The 18,475-nt window shown below is 39.3% G+C and overlaps 1 protein-coding gene across 1 annotated transcript in view; it reads left to right on the top strand.

The window, feature by feature from the left end:
- Positions 1 to 244: 244 nt before the first annotated feature.
- Positions 245 to 18,475, top strand: part of Smpx (small muscle protein X-linked) — a 48,043-nt gene continuing 29,812 nt past the window's right edge. Inside the window, exons 1-3 of the mRNA XM_032889973.1 lie at positions 245 to 600; positions 4,421 to 4,477; positions 16,200 to 16,286. Of these exons, the coding sequence (XP_032745864.1) occupies positions 4,439 to 4,477; positions 16,200 to 16,286 (126 nt within the window). The 5' untranslated portion in view covers positions 245 to 600; positions 4,421 to 4,438. The remainder of the gene's footprint in view (positions 601 to 4,420; positions 4,478 to 16,199; positions 16,287 to 18,475) is intronic.

Consider the following 18,475-nt stretch of genomic DNA (forward strand, 5'->3'; position numbering starts at 1 on the left):
TGGAGTGCTGATTATTAAGTAACTTTAACAGCTCCCAAGTTACCAAGCTTGCATTCAAGCAATGTCTGACATCAGCACCCTGCTTTCCCCAATTTTTAATGAACCTTTCCTCATTTTCTGGCCTCTAGATAATACAGCTAAAGATAGACTTTTCCTACTTTTTTTGAAGTTCACTACACCCCTCAGAAACTGTGAGAGAATACAGCCAGCCTCCTCGAGATTAGGAGGGCAGTAAGATAACGTAGCCACCTCCACGCTGATATCTGAGCCCTGCTTTCCACATGGTCAAGCCTTTCAGAGGCAGCCAGCCTATGGCTTGTATCAAACTCTATATTTAGGAAGAACAACTGTGAGCTATGACAGGAATTCTCTTTAACACTTTAGCCTTAAAGCAAGTTTCCCTCTAGCCCAAGCCAGGAGCAGCTCTCAGGACCGGAGAGGGACAGAGCACTCCAGCTATTCCAGCCACATGAAAAGCACTGGAATTGAGATCTCAGCTCAGAGGACACCGGGAGTTCCTTCTACCCTGTAAAGCGTTTTCTGTTTTTGCACCTGGCTGCCTAGGACTGTCCTCAGGCAGTAAACAAATCCAGAGAGCAGGTAAGCTGAAGAACCCAGCTTTACTCCCAGCTTTCAAGAGGAAATTTTCTTGATCCCAACTTAAAGTAACGACTCCCATAACTTTGTAGGTTGCTAAGTACTGGGTGGCTTCTTTGTCAATTCCCTATTCACTAGTGGCATCCCGGATTCTATTTTTGGAGAGAGAGAGAGAGAGAGAGAGAGAGAGAGAGAGAGAGAGAGAGAGAGAGAGAGAGAGAGAGAGAGAAGGGAATTGAACTAAAGGGATTTTCACTTACTGATTTTCACTGTTAATAAAATGTCTACTGTTCGGATACCGTAACTGTGACCTTGAAGTTCTTTCTGCAGACCAGTATTATCGTCAGCTGCAGACTGACAACATTCCCTAAGCTAAGACTCAGAAGAGTAGGCAGAGTAAAGCTGGAATGTTAGGGTTCTTTTTGTGTGTGTTTGTTTAAATGAAAATGATGGTGAGAGTTGTTACATGATGTAAGTTTAGAATCCTTTTCTCCTTTCCCTAACTGCTGGGCTTGGTTTCAACAACAAAGTTCTGTAGACGGACCATCTTTTCAAGAGCTTTGCTTTGGTCATTGTTTTCCTGTACCCAGCAGGGTAGAGTGAAGCCCTCAGTGTCCTTGTCTATGTGGGCACAGATTGGAATTGCAAAACCTTTCTCTTTTCTCCCAGTATATTGAAGTAGTCAGAGCATTATTCTATACCCTCCTTGGGAATTATTTTTAACTTCAGGACAGAAGATAAATCCCTTTGAAATAGTGCTTTACTCATATCCTTGACCTTTCAAAAAGAACAAACAAAGCTCTTCTTTCCAAATAGCAATTGATTTTTCCCTCAATCTCTTCTTGCAAAATTAGTGATATTAATGCTGACCAATTTTAGTACATTGGAGGGTTTTATTTAGAAGCTAGATATTAGATTCTGCCCAATCAAAAGCAAATGGGTGGGGGTGGGGAGTCTATCATTCATGACTCAGCACAAAGACCATTAAAAGTTCCCACAGACTGCCAGGAAAACTTACCTGTACTCAGTTGGCAAGAATCACCAGTTTATTAACATCAATATGCCTTGTCAGACTTGCAGTATTTCAAATTTTAGGCAGATTCAGCAGACAGACACAGCAGTTGCATGTTGTAAAGAGTATCATCTCTTTGGATAAAGAGCAGTTGCCTTGAAGTGGGTGGTGGTTGGGTGAGTTAATAAATGCTGCTTCCATTCACAGAAGGAGCATGCAGATGTAGAGGGAAGATGCACTACACGATACATCCTGGTGGAGGTGAATGCACAACCAGGGAAACAGCTAGGGAACACTGTCTATTTTTGCTCATCACTGCGCTTTGCCCTGATTTCTCAGCAAATAATGAGGACAGCAGGAATTGCTGCTGAACTGACTTATGCACATATTCTTCAGCCTGATAGTGAGAAATGAGAATGGGGAGAGAACTGACTTTCTGTAGATGTCTCTATTGAAGATTAACAAGGATGTTAGGAAGAGATCCACGTACAGATGAGAACATAGCAAAACTAGACAGGAGAGACAAGGTCCATCCGTTAGGCTCAGAGTTTCCCAGCAAATACTGTAATCCAGTAGTTGGTATAACTAGTCAGTGAAAAAAAACTGTACAAAAATCAATGCAGCATAAATAAAATCATTCATTGCTACTTTTGTATTTCAACTTGCTATTGTAATCACATAAAGGCATTTTGTAATTCTCATAATTTAAATTAATATACAGTAACAATAAAAAAATTTTTGCTTAAACTCTAGTTGTATGCACATTTAGCAAACACTGGGAAGGTCTTTAATGTCTCATAAGGATTATCATTTTTGCATTATTTCTCTTAGCGTTTGGCAAATGGAAACATCACAAAGTAAGCTATTCTAGGCGGATCATTCCGGCATTGAGCCGTGTATCCTAGAATGTCAAATTGGAAAGTTCTTTATGTGCCTTTGATGCTGAAGGGAAGGTAGCACTCAACTGGAAAAGGATCATGGAGAAAAATGTATCCTTGACTGTTCAACCTATTGTTTTTACTTAATATTTGATTATAGTTAAATTGGTTCTTCCTAGACCCTTATTATAGAAGAAGTATATTTAGATGAAATTTAAAAGTTCATGTATGTTATTTTCATGTACATAGCTCCCCAAATTATACATTGAGCTATAGTTCTTGTAGATATTTTAAAAATAAGTATACAACTATTTATCTTCATAGAATAGAAGCTAAGCTCTAAAAAAAAAAAAAAAACCCTCTTCATTTTTACCAAAGTTCTCCTGTAATTCATTTCTGTCTTGAAGATCATGCATCAGTTTATCTCTACATTTTTATTATTAATTTTTAAAAATCACTTTATTTATTTACATCCCAAATGTTGCTCCCTCTCAGGGTTGGTTCCCTGTCCCTGGGAGTTCTTCATTCCATCCCCCTGCCTTTCACTTCTGAGAGGGTGGTCCCCCAGAGGCATCACATTCCTACAGGATTAGGCACATCCTCTCACAAGGAGGCAGACAAGGCAGCCCTCTGCTACACATGCCCCTTGGTTGGTGGCTTAGTCTCTGGGAGCTCCCAGGGCTCAGGGTTTCCCCTCTACATTTAAGACTGCAGATGAACACAGCACTCAGAAGTCATGAGCTGTGGACATTGGCACTAATGAAACACACACACACCATGCTTTAGAGTTCAGAAAGTCACATCAGAGGAGTTATGTCACTCAAATCTTCCCATAGCCTGTGAAGCAGAATCATCTAGGAAACAGACCTAGAAATATTCAATGTCATTGCCCAAATTTCAGGGGCCTTGTGTGAAACACTATGACTGATCCCTGTGTTCGTTCAGCCCCACGTTGATACACAGGCACAGCAATCAGTAGATAGAATTCGGTCAACTCATTTTATAGTTAGGGTTTAGAACAGAGAATGTTTTGAATTCAATGAGTTTTAAACTTTTTACTTGGTCTGGTTGATGTTTAACAGACAGCTATAAAAACAGGCCAGAGCCGGTTTCATTAGTGTTCTTGGTTCCTTTAGCTCCAGCAAACTAAGCCTATATTTCCGGGTGGGCTTTGGTCCCTGTTCAAAGTTAGGACTCCTGTGTTTAAAGAAGGTTTGAGGAAAAAAAGTGCTTCTACATTTTGGGGATCTGATATGGTCATGGAATTCTACTTTCTAAGATTGTTCCACTGAAGAAAGGCAGTTCTAGAACACTCTGGCTTCCATTGTTTCTACAATCTAGGCTTGTTGGGGTGGTTAGGTGGGACGCCTGGGAAGATCAAACGATCCGGTTCTTCAAAGAGTCCGCAAACCTCTTCCAAGTTTGCCAGAAGAGATATTCACACAGCTGAGAGGGTACTCCAAAAGCTGAGCCACCGTCTTCAGGTAGTACACGGAGGATGGCTGCCCCTGCTGAACTGAGTGGCTGCCCTGGCAACAGTGAGCACAGACCACAAGTTCAGTTTCAAGCCGCAGCCAGCCTCTGTTGCGGAACAAAGGGAGGTGTTGGTACCGCCTCTTTGGTTTGAGGCTTTTGGCAGAAGGTCAGGAGGGCAGGTGAAGAGAGGATAGGGCTTTTCAAGTTTCTGTTCCCCTATCATTTCTATCGGGGGCAAGGCTCGGTATAGCTTCTGAATGATTTATCGGGGTGCTCTAGTGTTCCCTCTCCCTGAGGCATTGGGAAGGAGAGTCTCCAAGTAACTGCAGAAACTGAGACTGAAAGAATATATGACCAATGAAAGAGGCGACTGCCCAGTTGAATCATGAGTTAAATTCTAGTTTATCACGACCTTGAATCTGAAGGCTGCCACCTCTAACAGTGTCTTGTTTTTTAGGTATAAGACCTCTTGAACATGTCGAAGCAGCCAATTTCCAACGTCAGATCCATTCAGGTAAGTCGGTCTCTTTGTGTTTTGCCATCGGCTCTGTGGCTTCTGACCTACTGCGATTGTTCATCTCTGATTATTAACTTTAAGAAGAAAAGAACGTTCCTCTTTATAAGGCTAAGGAATTGAGAAAGGGCTGTAAAACTGATAGGGTAAAATCAACAGCCGAAGTTGCTTTTAATTGCTATGAATTGTAAGACAAAGTTTTAAAACGAGAATTACATTTTACCAAACATACTAGATTCACAATAACCTATCCGAGGCTCCCAGCAGGCTCTAAAATAACAAGTAGGAAATGATACTGTATCTGATTTGACCATTATGTCTGGCAAGCTTGTATTAAAATATACTGCTAGATGTGCAGCTTGGTCTTCATGGGGGTCCCGAACAACTGGAGCAGGGCCTATCCCAAAAAGGATGTGATGTGGGATATGTTCTTCTAGCTGGGCTGCCTTGTCTGGCCTCAGTGCAAGTGGAAGAACCTAGTCTTGCAGAGACTTGAAGTGCCAGGGTTGGGGATACCCAGGGACCCCCACCTGCTCTGAGGAGAAGGGAGGGAATGGGGATGGGGAAGGATTGTGGGAGGGGTGATCTGGAGGAGGGCAGTGAGTGGGATGTAAAGTGAATAAGTAAATATATGTATATACTGCTAAAATACACTGTTCCCCATAAAGACATACAGCTATCACATGCTAATTAAAAGATATATGGGCGGCAATGGGGGGGGGTGGGGAGGGGAACACCCATAAGGAAGGAGGGGGAGGGGATGTTTGCCCGAAACCGGAAAGGGAATAACACTCAAAATGTATATAAGAAATATTCAAGTTAATAAAAAAAAAATTAAGGAAAAAAAAAAGATATATGGGATTTTTATATGTTCATTGATAGAGAATAGAACATTCAATTTTCAGATTTATACTCAACTGATATATAGATATAACAGTAGGTCACAGTTTGCTTGACTCGCTTGTTAAAAAATATCTTTCGAGGCAGCAGGTTTAACTCAGTAGTAGGGCACACTAATAGTATATGTGAGGCCCTGAGTCTGTGTGCCAGCACTAATAAATATTTCTTTAAACAATAACCTTTTTAAGTCAACTGTTCTTCCAAACCCTTCTGAGTTTTAAGTTTAAGTGTTACTAATTTTCTTCTGACAAACTTACTCTTTGGTAGCTTAAACTGATTTGTGCCATCCATAAAGAGGAAATACAGAAAGCAGGCATTTTGAAATGTACCTATAATGTGAAAATACTTTTCAGTATTTGTTTTCACTCAAGACTAAATCTGTTATTTCTTTGGAGGGCTCTGAGTTTGACTCTCAAATAGCTCCCAGCCTGAGAGACTCTGGGAACAACGCTTTCCTGTCAAATTCTGTTTTCCTTCCATCAGCACAGAATCTAGTGCTTTCTCTCAAGAAACTTCGTCCTTTCCTGGACTTTTCAGAATGCTGTAAATCACGCTGTGGCTCCTGAGTCTTGAAGTGCCAGGGTTGGGGATACCCAGGGGCCCCCACCTGCTCTGAGGAGAAGGGGAGGGGAATGGGGATGGGGGGAAGGATTGTGGGAGGGGGTGATCTGGAGGAGGGCAGTGAGTGGGATGTAAAGTGAATAAGTAAATATATGTATATACTGCTAAAATACACTGTTATTAACTCTAATGCCTCAACACAGCATAAACTCAATCACAAAAGACTGACTGAGGTTTTTTTTTTCTTTTCTTTTTTTTAAATATTTATTTATTATTTATACATCATACAGCCTTCTCCCTGCATATATGCCTGCAGGCCAGAAGAGGGCACCAGATCTCATTATAGATGGTTGTGAGCCACCATGTGGTTGCTGGTATTGTACTCAGGACCTCTAGAAGAGCAGTCAGTGCTCTTAACCGCTGAGCCATCTCTCCAGCCCCCTGACTGAGTTTTGAGGTCTGCATTTGGTCAGTCTGTGAACACGTTATTGAAGGCTGAAGAAATCCAAGTTTACAGAACTGGTAAATGGTGTTGGAGAGACAGATCTGTACTTGTCATGACTAATGCATACCCTTAAATTGATGGAGTTCTTAAGTGGCGGGATGTATGCCAGTCTCTGGAAACCTGTCACTGAGCAAGCTCAGGGAGGGGCCAATGCATGTGACAAGGATTCCCTTTTACATACTGCGCTGGTATTTCTAGCTAGTGAGTCTCCAGTGTATCCTGACTAAGGGTAGTGGGAATTATTTTGTCACTTGGATCCATGAACCTTTGAATCTTCTGTTTTACATGATATTCAAATAGAAGCAAGGACTCTGAACACAGACTGCACTCCTGAATCTATGTTGTGCTAATGCAGAAACATGGAAAGGATTTCCTGCTGTTTTACACTTCTGGTCCTCCATGTGCAAACCTGTGACATGGAGATAACAGTAATTCTGTTTAGGAATTAACAAATGAGATCCTGAAATTTTAACAGCATAGTAAGCAATCATTGGAGAGTAGCCACTATTCTAGTTATGATCACAAGGAGAATTTATATCAGAGTCGTGATCCCTGTACTCCATGTTCTTGAAGTGCTAAGCAGAAAATTTCCTTTTTATTTTTCAGAACGCTATCAAGCTGCTTTTTAATCTCTTCCTTTTAAAGCTGAAAGTGTATTGATTTTTCTTCTGTAGTGCCCTCTGGCTCATATAAATCTCCACTGAAAATTCATCAGCATTTTATTTACTAAATTTGACCTTGATGTATATTTTAAAGTCTGCAATACTTAAAATGCCACTATTGGCCATTCTCAATAGCTGTTATTGTGTTGCATTACACACACACACACACACACACACACACACACACACACACACACACACACACACCTACCTTACCAACAAGGGCAATCAGCGGTTCCTTATGGATATGGTGTTGTCTCTTTTAACATATTTGATGTCTCATCGAAAGACCAATTTAATGGACTTTTAAATGAAATAGTTTTTGTTGTGGCTAGCATCAGCACTATCTTGTATTTTCCTATCAACTTTACATTAACCTTAAATAGGACACATTAAACAAAATATGGATGTGATTACATAATAACTAATGGTTCATAATAGGAACATGAGATCATGAGTTTCTCTGAAGCAAAGACAAACTGATTGATGAGAGAGCACTCCGGTTGGGTAAATATCAGCAGATGCTTTGAAATGGTCTAATCAACACATTTTCGTTACTTCAAATTTTAAAAAGTTATTTTATTTTTATGTGTATGTATGTTTTGTCTGCATGTAAGTATGTGGACCACTGGTGCCCAGCGCCCACAGAAGCCTGAAGAAGGAGGTGCATCCGCCAGTGGATGACGGCAGTGGAACCTGGGACCTCTGAAAGAGCAGCCAGTGCTCTTTACCTCTGACCTATCTTTCCAGTCCATAGTCACTTCTTTTTATTAGACTCTTATCTTTAATCCAATTTAACTGCCATTTCCAGGGGGCATAGCATATCTCCAATCCAATTCAACTGCAATTTCCTTGGAGGGGGGTCATATTATGTGCCAGGAGTAGGGTATTCAACAATGAGTTGATACCTGATCTCTGTACTTGATAAGGTCATAGCCTACAGTACTGAACAGCTGTATGACTTTGGGCAAGTAGTTTAACCTGTTTGTTCTTCATCCTCTGCTTATCTGTTAATAGAATGAGTAGCAGAACATCTTTCATAATGTTTCTGCAAGTATTTAATAAATTGAATAGATGTAGATGCTAGGCCAGTGCCTAACTTATAGTAATTACTTAAGAAATGACGGTTATCCATTAATCAGTTATCATCATCATTATCTATTCCCAAAGTGTATGCCTTAGAATACCATAAGTTTCAGGGGATATTCGTAGATTAAGAGTTTCCATACTGTTTGGGAAACTTTCTCAGAATCCATTACTTTTTTAAAAAGATTTATTTATTTTATTTATATAACTGCACTGAAACTTTTTCAGACACACCAGAAGAGGGCATCAGATCCCATTACAGATGGTTGTGAGCCACCATGTGGGTGCTGGGAATTGAACTCAGGACCTTAGGAAGAGCAGTCAGTGCTCTTAACCGCTGAGCCATCTCTCCAGCCCGAGTCTATTATTTCTTAATAGCATCTATTCCTCTCATGAAAGCAATGTTCTCCAAGCCTTTTGGACTTTTCAATGGACAATCTTGTAGAATAATGTTTTGCAGTGCAAATTTCTAACATGTTAGATTTAGATTTCTATTTTGTCTGGATTAAGTAAACCGAGTTTCTTTCAACTGTACTTCTTCTAGGCAGGCAACTTCAAGAGTGTGTGAAAAATATAATCAAGCATTTACAAATCTCTGTGACTTTAAGCTTCCTTAGTTAACTTTTCTGTAAAACTGAGGCAAACACTATTATATAAGGAGAGTGTTGTAATGAATAAATTAGATAGTTTAAGACAAATACCTGGATTCTGGTACACCTACTCCTTAAAAGATGACTGTTCTGTCTATACAGTTCAAGGAATGACCTTGTTGTTTTCCTCATGTAACTCCATTTCCCCCATATGCCAGAATAACAAGAAGGTTAGAATTCGGCTCATCCTTACAGACAGTAGATAGCTGTCTTTTGTGTTTGCTGAAGATGGCCTCTGAACTGTAAGGAGAGTCTAAATTACCATTATTTCCCAGTGCATTACATTTCAGCCAAGGATATAAAACCATTCTGAAGGAACCAGTTGATTTTCCACAGACTAGAGAGAGCTCTTTAAGCTGCTTGTAAAGTTATCTATATCAGATGTTGACAAAACATTTTCTGTAAAGGACCAGACAGACAACAAATATGTTAAGCTTTGAATTGTTTGGTCTGCTTCAACTATCATCTCTGCTATTATTCTCTGAAGCAGTCACAGGGTCATAAAGTGGATGAATGTGCCTGTTTCCCAACAGCTTATTTAAAATCTTGGTGATGGGTTGCATTTGTCCTCTGGATCACAACTTGACAGTCCCATTGTTGATTATAATGGGAACTGCAACCAAGGCAACATCAGCACACTCTGCGCACTGGGTCATGGGATGTGACATGACAGGTGGCAGGGAAAGTTAGAACTGCTGAGAAATTTAATCCCATCAGCCATCTGTGCAGTAGCTTTCTCTAATGAGAACAAGTGATACCAGCCACTGGCTGCATCTCCTGGTCCTCCTAAGCACACCTATTTTGGGAGTCGTCATAGGCCTCTCCAGAACCTCAGCTCACACAGAGCCAGTCATCTCTGGGTTGACATTGATCCATTCTTTCTGACATTTGTCCTCTCCTGTGAGATCGAAGAACATCATAGCTGACCAGAAAAGAGGCTTATGCCCTAGTCATGGCTATGTTATGTGATTTCATTAGAATGGTCCTCATAATTTGTAAGTAGATGTGCCAAGTGACCTTTAAGGCCTTGACCAGCTTCTAGTAGTCTGCAAGTCTCTTAAGAGTAGCTTCTAAGGCTTAATTTTTGTATGACAAAAATAGCTGTAGCTATTCAGTTACTGTGTGCCTCCTACAGTGCAGTGTGACTTTCATACATCACAAGCCAAAAGGACTGAGTCAGATGACTCAGGCACTCAGTGTAATCCTAAAAGATAGTGTTCTATGGACTTGTTTCTACCTCTCCCTCCCTCCCACCCAGATAGAGATAAATGACTATGGACCATCTCAAGGGAAGCCACAAGTGCCAGGCCCACTTTAGCAACCAACATTCATGAATAGTATCTGAACTAAGAAGCCGAGAGCCACTTAAAGTCATATTAAAAGCAAGTTGGCTTGAAGTGAAAAGCACAAATCAAAGTAATCCAATGAAGAATATGGTCTTGAAATATAAGCAAGTATGGTTACTGTATTCTGTCTGGCTTAACTGACTTAATAAAACTTTTGTGTGAGTCTAAATCTAACTCCTTTATCACACATTCAAGGGCAAGATTATCTGAGTCCTTCATTTTTAGGGAGTGTGTGGCTACTTACTACGGAAAATTTTCCCTTGCTATGGAATCCACATGTAGAACAACAAAATATTTCCACACCACACCATTTTAGTACTTCTTGATTTTACCCACCCATTAACACAATGTTTTTCTACTCTTCACAGTCTAGGGCATAAAGGTTCCATGGATGAAGAAAGCAGCTTCTGTCAAAGCAGAGACTGTGTATAGACAGGTTTTTTTTTTTTTTTGGTTCTTTTTTTTTCGGAGCTGGGGATCGAACCCAGGGCCTTGCGCTTCCTAGGCAAGCGCTCTACCACTGAGCTAAATCCCCAACCCCTAGACAGGTTTTATAGACTGTTTTCCTGGGTTGGATTTCTGGTTTTAAAAGAAAAGGATTCCAAGTGTATGAAAGTCCTCACTACAAAGGAGCAGAGTACCACCCTGCATGTCTTAGTCATTTAATCAGTATATCGATTAAGCTAAAACCCTGGCAATGACGCATGCTTTCCTTTGTATCTTTTACTTAAATTGAAAACAAAACGTTAACTTTCACTCGATGTTTGTTTTACTGTAGAGGAAAGACCCTTTCTTTGATCATAGATCTACTGTTTCTTCCTTACATAAACCAGTCAAGCACACTGTTTATGATTTACAATGGTGCTTTCTTTAAAGTGTAGCAAGAACGCGAATATAGCAGTCTCACTCTCAAGTGGGTTTGGTGTTACTCCAACTAGTGCCCTCCAATGCTTTGAGGAAGGCTCCAACATTGCGACATGAGGCAAGCAGTCATATCCTGACTAAAGTATGTCACGTTTTTAATGCTGGCATTTGCAAGTACTTCATAAATATAACCCGCCTCCCCCAACCAATTGTGCACATTGTCTTCAAATCTGTACAGTACATTCTTGAAATGTGCTTTACCATGGGTGACAAGATTGCAGTTGAGTCATTTAGGAAATTATTGAAGAGAACAGAAAATGTTGAGAACAAAGTCTTGGAGGGGAGAGGACCTTACAGCATGAAACATCATGGGTGAAGAACAGTGAACGAGTGGGAGTTTTTCAAAACTGGTGAGGGAAAGTTTGATGTTCTGAATCTGCTCCACATTTCAAGAAATAGTCACTCTACAGCTTTTGGATTTTATTTTAAAACAAATTGCTTATCTTTTAGTGGATAGAGGTATTATTCACTTGTACCTCTTATTTCAGACTAATATGTCAAAAAATTCTAATTTTCTAGTTTTAAAGGACAATTCTTTCTGCAAATCTTCTGTAAAAATGCTGTACGTTTTAAAGTGCCATATTGCATTTCATTCAGAGAAGGATAAGGCCTGAGAATAGGACAAATCAGACAGCAGTTCTGAAACGATCCTATAGAATGTCCTGCCTGCCGTAGGAGAATGGCACACACCGATACTGGCACAAGATCCTGGGACATTGGAAAACAAAAGAGAATCAGCGGGTGTGGGAGTCCTCTCAAGCAAGCATGCAACGTTCAGATAAATCCCAGTAGTTTCTGAAAAAGAGCTAGTGAGTGGGGATAAGAAAGAAGGGGAAGACAGATCTATGGCTGTGGAATGAGGTTTAGTAGAAACTGCCAGTCCTCAGTGAGCAGCAGGTATCAAAATCTAACCCTTTGGGGAAAAAAGATGTCATCTTATTGTAAGCCATATACTAGAGACTGAGGAGGGACTATTGTTTTCAGAATCCTCCTGGCTCAAAGCCTAGAGCCAAGGAAGGAGAACAATACAAATAATTAAGGGAGTGGTGGAATTAACTTACAGGGAATTCTTTCTACTTTTCTTTACCTGGTGAGATCAAGAGCAGTATTAATTTCACATCAGATAGGTCTATCAGGAAACAGTATCCTTCTCTAGTCAAAGATGACCTATTAGATTTTTTTTCCATTTCCAGCTTGGAGAATGTAACAAATTATGTATAGCTTGGGAAGGTGATGGATCAGGTCTGCTGCATCAGGGGCATATTATTTAAAATGAGTAAACTTAAAATAGGAACAAGAAAAAAAAGTTACACTGCAGAAAGAAACATAAAATTCCAAGAACCGTCTTTCTTTTTATCCATAGAGAACCTCTATAGATCTTCATCTTATATTGATTCTAAATCATTCATGTTGATTCTAAGTCAAACCTTTTATATTTCTGTTTATCCTGTTATTAAAAAATGCAACTTACATTACACACAATTTGAATAGCAAATACCATACCCAGTTTGCAGATGGTAGTATTAAGATGTTGGAAAGTTATTTTGTGTTCAGACATAGAGCAAGGCAATAAAAAAGGCAAGAATATGACCTAATTTTCTAGATTACAGAAGAAAATCTGATCTACATTTTTCTATCAAATTCAAGTTATGAAGATTTTTTTCTTATGACTATAATGTATATAATGTAGTCCATAATTTGTCACTCAAATATCACTCCCCTACAATTGTAATAATGAAACCTCTTTGATCATCTTATTACTAGTGTACTGTATGACACAGTTGACAAAGCACTGCTCTTTTATTACCTTATTGATGCACTGTAATGATTGGATGGTCAAAATGCTTTCAGGCTGCTTTCTTTCCTATCCCTGATTTCTTGAGTGATGCCTTCAAGAAGAAAAAGTGTCAAGTCAGAGTTAATGGCTCATTTTCCAATGTGGCTTTTGTTTGGAATCTATTTTAGAAGCACGTATGTTGTGTTTTCCTTTCCAAAGGTCACTCTCAAAGTATTAAGTCTGCAATTTTAGAGCTGGTTAGAGCTCCCACTAGCCAAGCGAAAAGAACTCTTGGGAAACTGGATTAGGAGAGTGAAAAGGTTAACTTTAAATTTTGATTTGAAAATGTGTCCTTTGTTTGTTGTACTGTTTATGTGACCTTGATCACAAACTCTAAAAAACTCTTTGAGGTTTCATCTGTTTATCAGTCAAACAAATAAGATGATATTAACTTCACAAGACCGAGTGTTGTGAAGAAAAGGTGGTGAATTAATTTCCTCCTTTTCTAACTATTTCACATTTTATTTTTTAGGCAGTATGTGTTTTAATTTTTTGAAATTAAAATACAATTGCATACTTTCCCTCCTTCCTTTTCTCTCTCCAACCCTTGTTTCCTCTCACACCCATGGCCTCTTTTTCTTTAATTGCTATTGTTAGACACACACCCATCCAAGCACACACATACACACCGTACAGGTTTCCCCTTCAATGTTAGAATGTCCATTAGTGTTGTTTATGCCTTCTTTAGGCAGCCATATTGTTGAGGTATTATGGATGAAGCTTTTTTTGTCGCTTCTAGGAAACACAATCTCACAGCAGATTTCTCCGATCTCACATTCTTTCTTTACCCTCTTTTTTGTGATGTTGTCTGAGCCCGAGGTGCAGGAGTTGTTGAGTAGATGTATCCCTAGGAGCCTGACATCCTGTGTTCAGTTGTTTTCTGCATTTTGACTAGTTCCGATTTTCTGTAATGGTCTCTATCTGTAGCAGAGAGAAGTGTCTTTGATGAATACTATTTTGTATTCACGGATGTCCTGGTGATACTTGAAGGAAGGGATCCATTGTGAAGAGATTTAAAAATCATGCTGTAGTCCATTATTCATACTATAAATGAGGATAATGAGGCACAGAAAAGATATCACCTTTTTAATTAGAAATAATTTATAACAACTATCAGCTCTGCTTCACTGTTACAAACAACCTATTGGAAAGGGTACTAAAAGTTCTAAAGATAATCTCCAAATAAGAGAATTTATCCTATAACATGAATTATTAGATTATTAAGGATCACCTTTGTATGTTTCCTTACTGAAAACTACATTTGATTATAAAGTGTATCGACTTGATTAGATAGCTTAACAACCGAGTCTTTCAGAAATAGTACTTTTATCCAAATTCACTACCAGGAAGGTACTTCCTATATATTCATAATAAATGGGTTGAATGGGGTACTCTAAATAAATGTCTTTTTTCAAGAGAGGTCAGGATCTTGCTTTGTAGCCCTGGATGGCCTCAAACAATCCTTTTACCTCAGCCGCCAAAGTGCTGGGATTTCTCTTCTTTCATCCAAATAATAGTGGAGCAAATAGTCTATTGGTCTAATATAGTTCATCTTCTCTGAGGCTGTTCACATTGTTTTGGTTTTATTTCAAGCCTCTATGTATGTCATCTAATCTCAAAATGTCAAGTGTGAAATACTATTAATTTCATTCAGTTTTGACTCTTTGTGGCGCTGGATCAAATTGAGGACACTTTATCACTGAGACACATACCTAGTAAATAGCATTATTTTGTGTCCTCCCAAGAAATAAAGAAATTATTCCAATTAAAATTGTAAGGGGTGACCTGGAAAGATGATGCCTTCCTGAAATTCCAGTTATTGGGGAAGTTGACGTGGAAGGATCATTTGAGGGTAGATGTTTGAGGCCAGCCTGGGAAACACAATAAGATCATGATTTCATGAGATTGATGAAATATTGTTCCATATTTGCCAGAATGTAAAATATATCTTTCCCTCTGTCTTATGTATCTCTTTTATGATACACACTGATAAAAAATACTTCTTGGCATCAGAATGATGTACCTTTCTTGCTAGTTGTCACCAACACTTTGAAATTTATTTTCTTTCTGTGGGATCAGTAGTAGTCTAGCACAAAGGAGAGTTTTCAAGCTTGCTTTCCTTGGAGCCAAACACAGACCTGCCGTGTTGCATGAATATTGACACTGGCCATTTCCTATGTTGTGGATTAATCATTACATTGGCAACAAAGCATATACCAGGTATCTTCAAATGGACTTTCACAAATTCTGGTTTATTTGGTGTAGGATGTAAATCATCCACTCTGCATCACCAGTTAACAAAGCATTTTTCTCCTTTTGCTTAGACATCATTTTCACTCATATCAAAATGAAGTTTCAACTTTCCAAGCCCATATATCCAATTACTTATAGGGCAACATTTTTATCTTTAGTGGAAAAATGTGTTCTCGTTTTTTTTAAATTGTTAACATATTTGAAGACATTTTTGGTAAGTATTAAGCATTTTTACCTTTTGATGTATGCCAAAATATGGGTGAAATTTAAATTTACATTTTATCTTCTCAAGTTCAAATGACCGTGTCAATGTATTCTATACTTTAGTGTTTGAACCATTTCATGTTTACAAGAAGATATTTCATGCTTGTCACTGAAAGAGGTTAGTGTTTTATCTTAATAAAGGGCAAGAATCCAATTTTTATTTTACAGAAAGGAAACACTTTGATAAAACTTTCCTTTTTCTGTATGTCCTACACATGAGCATGTTGGGAGAAGATAGAGATGCAGGGACCTGAGGTGATCCTGGAGAAGTGACAGGATGTTACAGGAGGGAGGTAGCAAGTTAGAAAGCGTGAAAGCACCGCCATCATTGTACATATAAAGGGAACTGACAAGAACTAACTGTGGAATAGCTTCTGTGGATGCTTTTCCCTCCTTTTCTATCATTACATGTTCCTCCCTCATCACTGAAAGGGGAATATGATATGCACCATAGGAGGGCAATGGCCAGAACAAACTGTCTTCAAAAAATTTTCCATCCAATAAGGAATCATAAATTCACTGTGCAGACCTAAAGATGGATACTAGGAATGTATAATAAGTGAAGTGAATTTCCCCTTTGCATATTTTGTGCTGTTGTTACAGCAATTTTCCTTAGATAAAAAGCTTTGAAGATGTACTTTTCAGAAGCATTTTCCTCACGATGATTGCTGTCTTAGAATGTCATGCAATTTCTTACTATTCTTAAGCTAAATATACCCTGTCTTTTCTCTTAGGCCAATATTAATATTCCAATGGGAGCCTTTCGTCCGGGAGCTGGGCAGCCTCCCAGAAGGAAAGAGAGCACCCCTGGAACTGCGGAGGTGAGAAAGATAGCTAAGGCCTGTTTCCTCCAGAGTCCTCCCAGAGGCAAGGTTTCTCAGCAGAGAAAGTCTGTGCCTCCCTGCCATTTCAGCCAGTGTTAAGTATTTAACAAAGATGCTTGAAGATGCCAACCTTGACTTCCAGTTATCAGAATTGATTTTGTGCACAGGGGCTTTTGGGCTAGTGCTTGTCACTAGTTTGGTAAGTTTACACTCACGTTCTATGATTAAATTGAGCAGGTTGTGTGTGGTGGAGCAGGCTTCTGATGGGAGATCAAGCTCAATTAGTGCTCAGTACATTAAATTACTTTCAGATTCAAACAATCATCATGAGGTAGCTTGGAGTGTACTTCAAAGTATGTGATACCTAAGGTGGACATTTCCTTTCACAGTGCTGTGACTAAAACAGGGAGGACTGCAGTGGTTGGTAAGGCTTCCCTCACACTCTCTTCATCTACATTAATGAATAAATAGCCTCTATTTCCCTGCTGAGTTGAGATATCTGCAGAAAGGGCTATCCTCCACTATTCAAGTAGAAGCGTCTTCATTCACGCTTTAGTTTACTGTAATCTCAGCAACAAATTCACAGAATCAGGGGACTGATTTTAGTTATGTTTTCTAAAGCTGGTAGAACTTCAGTGTAAAAATGTTCCCTGCTTCCCGAACAATGCCATATTATCAAATTATTAAATAGAGTGACAATCTTCATTAAATACCACCTTACTAAATCAAATACCAAGCCTTGTTGTAATTAAAATAAAAAGAAAAGAAAAAAGCAGTCCATTGAGGTCTTAATAACTTGATAGGAAGATATCTAGCATTAAACATTACCATCATTAATCTGTGTACATTCACCGGCCCAGACACGTAAGTGCAGATATGGGCTGTATGCGTTAAATGTGTGAGCAGTGGAAGTGACTCACCTGGGAACATTTTTCTCTTCATGCCGCTTTATTAAGATCTACACACCTCCAACAGTGGGAGTATTTATAAGTACTGAAACATTTTTCATTTCATTTCTACACATATTTAAAAAGAAGCAACACTTTACAGCCTTGTTAAAAATTCCTTCCTGAAAGCCAAGCAAAGAACATTCTGGAATACCTGGTTCTTCAAGTAGGGGGAGTGGTGGTGTTACAGTTTTAATGAACTTTTCTCCATGTACCCTAGATGATGAATGTGTTTTCATGGAGAAAAGAAGCCAGGACTATGGCTCTCTACATGGACCTAAAGAAAAAACATCTTCCAGGAATTTGCAGCATCCACATTGAGTCACTTTATCATTTAGTGTGGGTGACACATTAGTTACTTAATCAGCATTGTACTGGCTTCACAGGAAATGACTACAGGAAGTCTCATTAGCCTTTATAAGAGGAGTAATGCTTCAGTCTTTTATGCCTACCCATCCTCCACAATAAACAACGTAAAAGCATTTCTATAAGGGATATCTGATATTTGTCAGGGTTTGGAGGAAACTTGAGTACATTATTTCTCTATGTGTTAACCAATTTGAGAATGAGACACAGGCAGGGACCAGACCTGGACTAATGGCACTAGTTTTATCGCTGTCTTTCACAGGAAGCAAATATGAAGTTCCTTCTCTGTCTCTCTGTCTCTCTGTCTCTCTGTCTCTCTGTCTCTGTCTCTGTCTTTGTCTCTCTCTCTCTCTCTCTCTCTCTCTCACACACACACACACACACACGCGCGCGCGCGCGCATAATCACTGGTTTATCCCATTCATGATTAAACAAGAGTTATGACAGTTTTGCACTGGGGACTATGTTAGTTAGAGTCCTCTGAGAAGCAGACATTTAACATGCAGACTGCTTATTTACTGGGAGAAGCCACTTGTAAGAAAGATGGGAGAGAGCTACAGGAAGAGTTGTTGAGATCCAGATCCAGGCAAAGAAGAGGGAGGGGCATAGTGGAAGAAACACAAGCCTCAGTGTGGTTTTTATTTTTATTTTATTTTTTAATTGCATTTTATTTACATTTTAAATGTTATCCCATGTCCCCGTTTCCCCTCCAGAAACCTGCTATCCCCTGTGCTTCTATGAGTGTGCTCCCTCACTCACCCATCCACTTCCTCCTGCCTCCCTATGCTGACATTCCCCTACACTGGGGCATTAGGCCTTGACTGGACCAAGGCCCTCTCCTCCCATTGATGCCCGACAAGGCCATTCTCTGCT

This window comes from Rattus rattus, chromosome X, assembly GCF_011064425.1.
Source record: "Rattus rattus isolate New Zealand chromosome X, Rrattus_CSIRO_v1, whole genome shotgun sequence".
Lineage (NCBI taxonomy): Eukaryota > Metazoa > Chordata > Mammalia > Rodentia > Muridae > Rattus > Rattus rattus.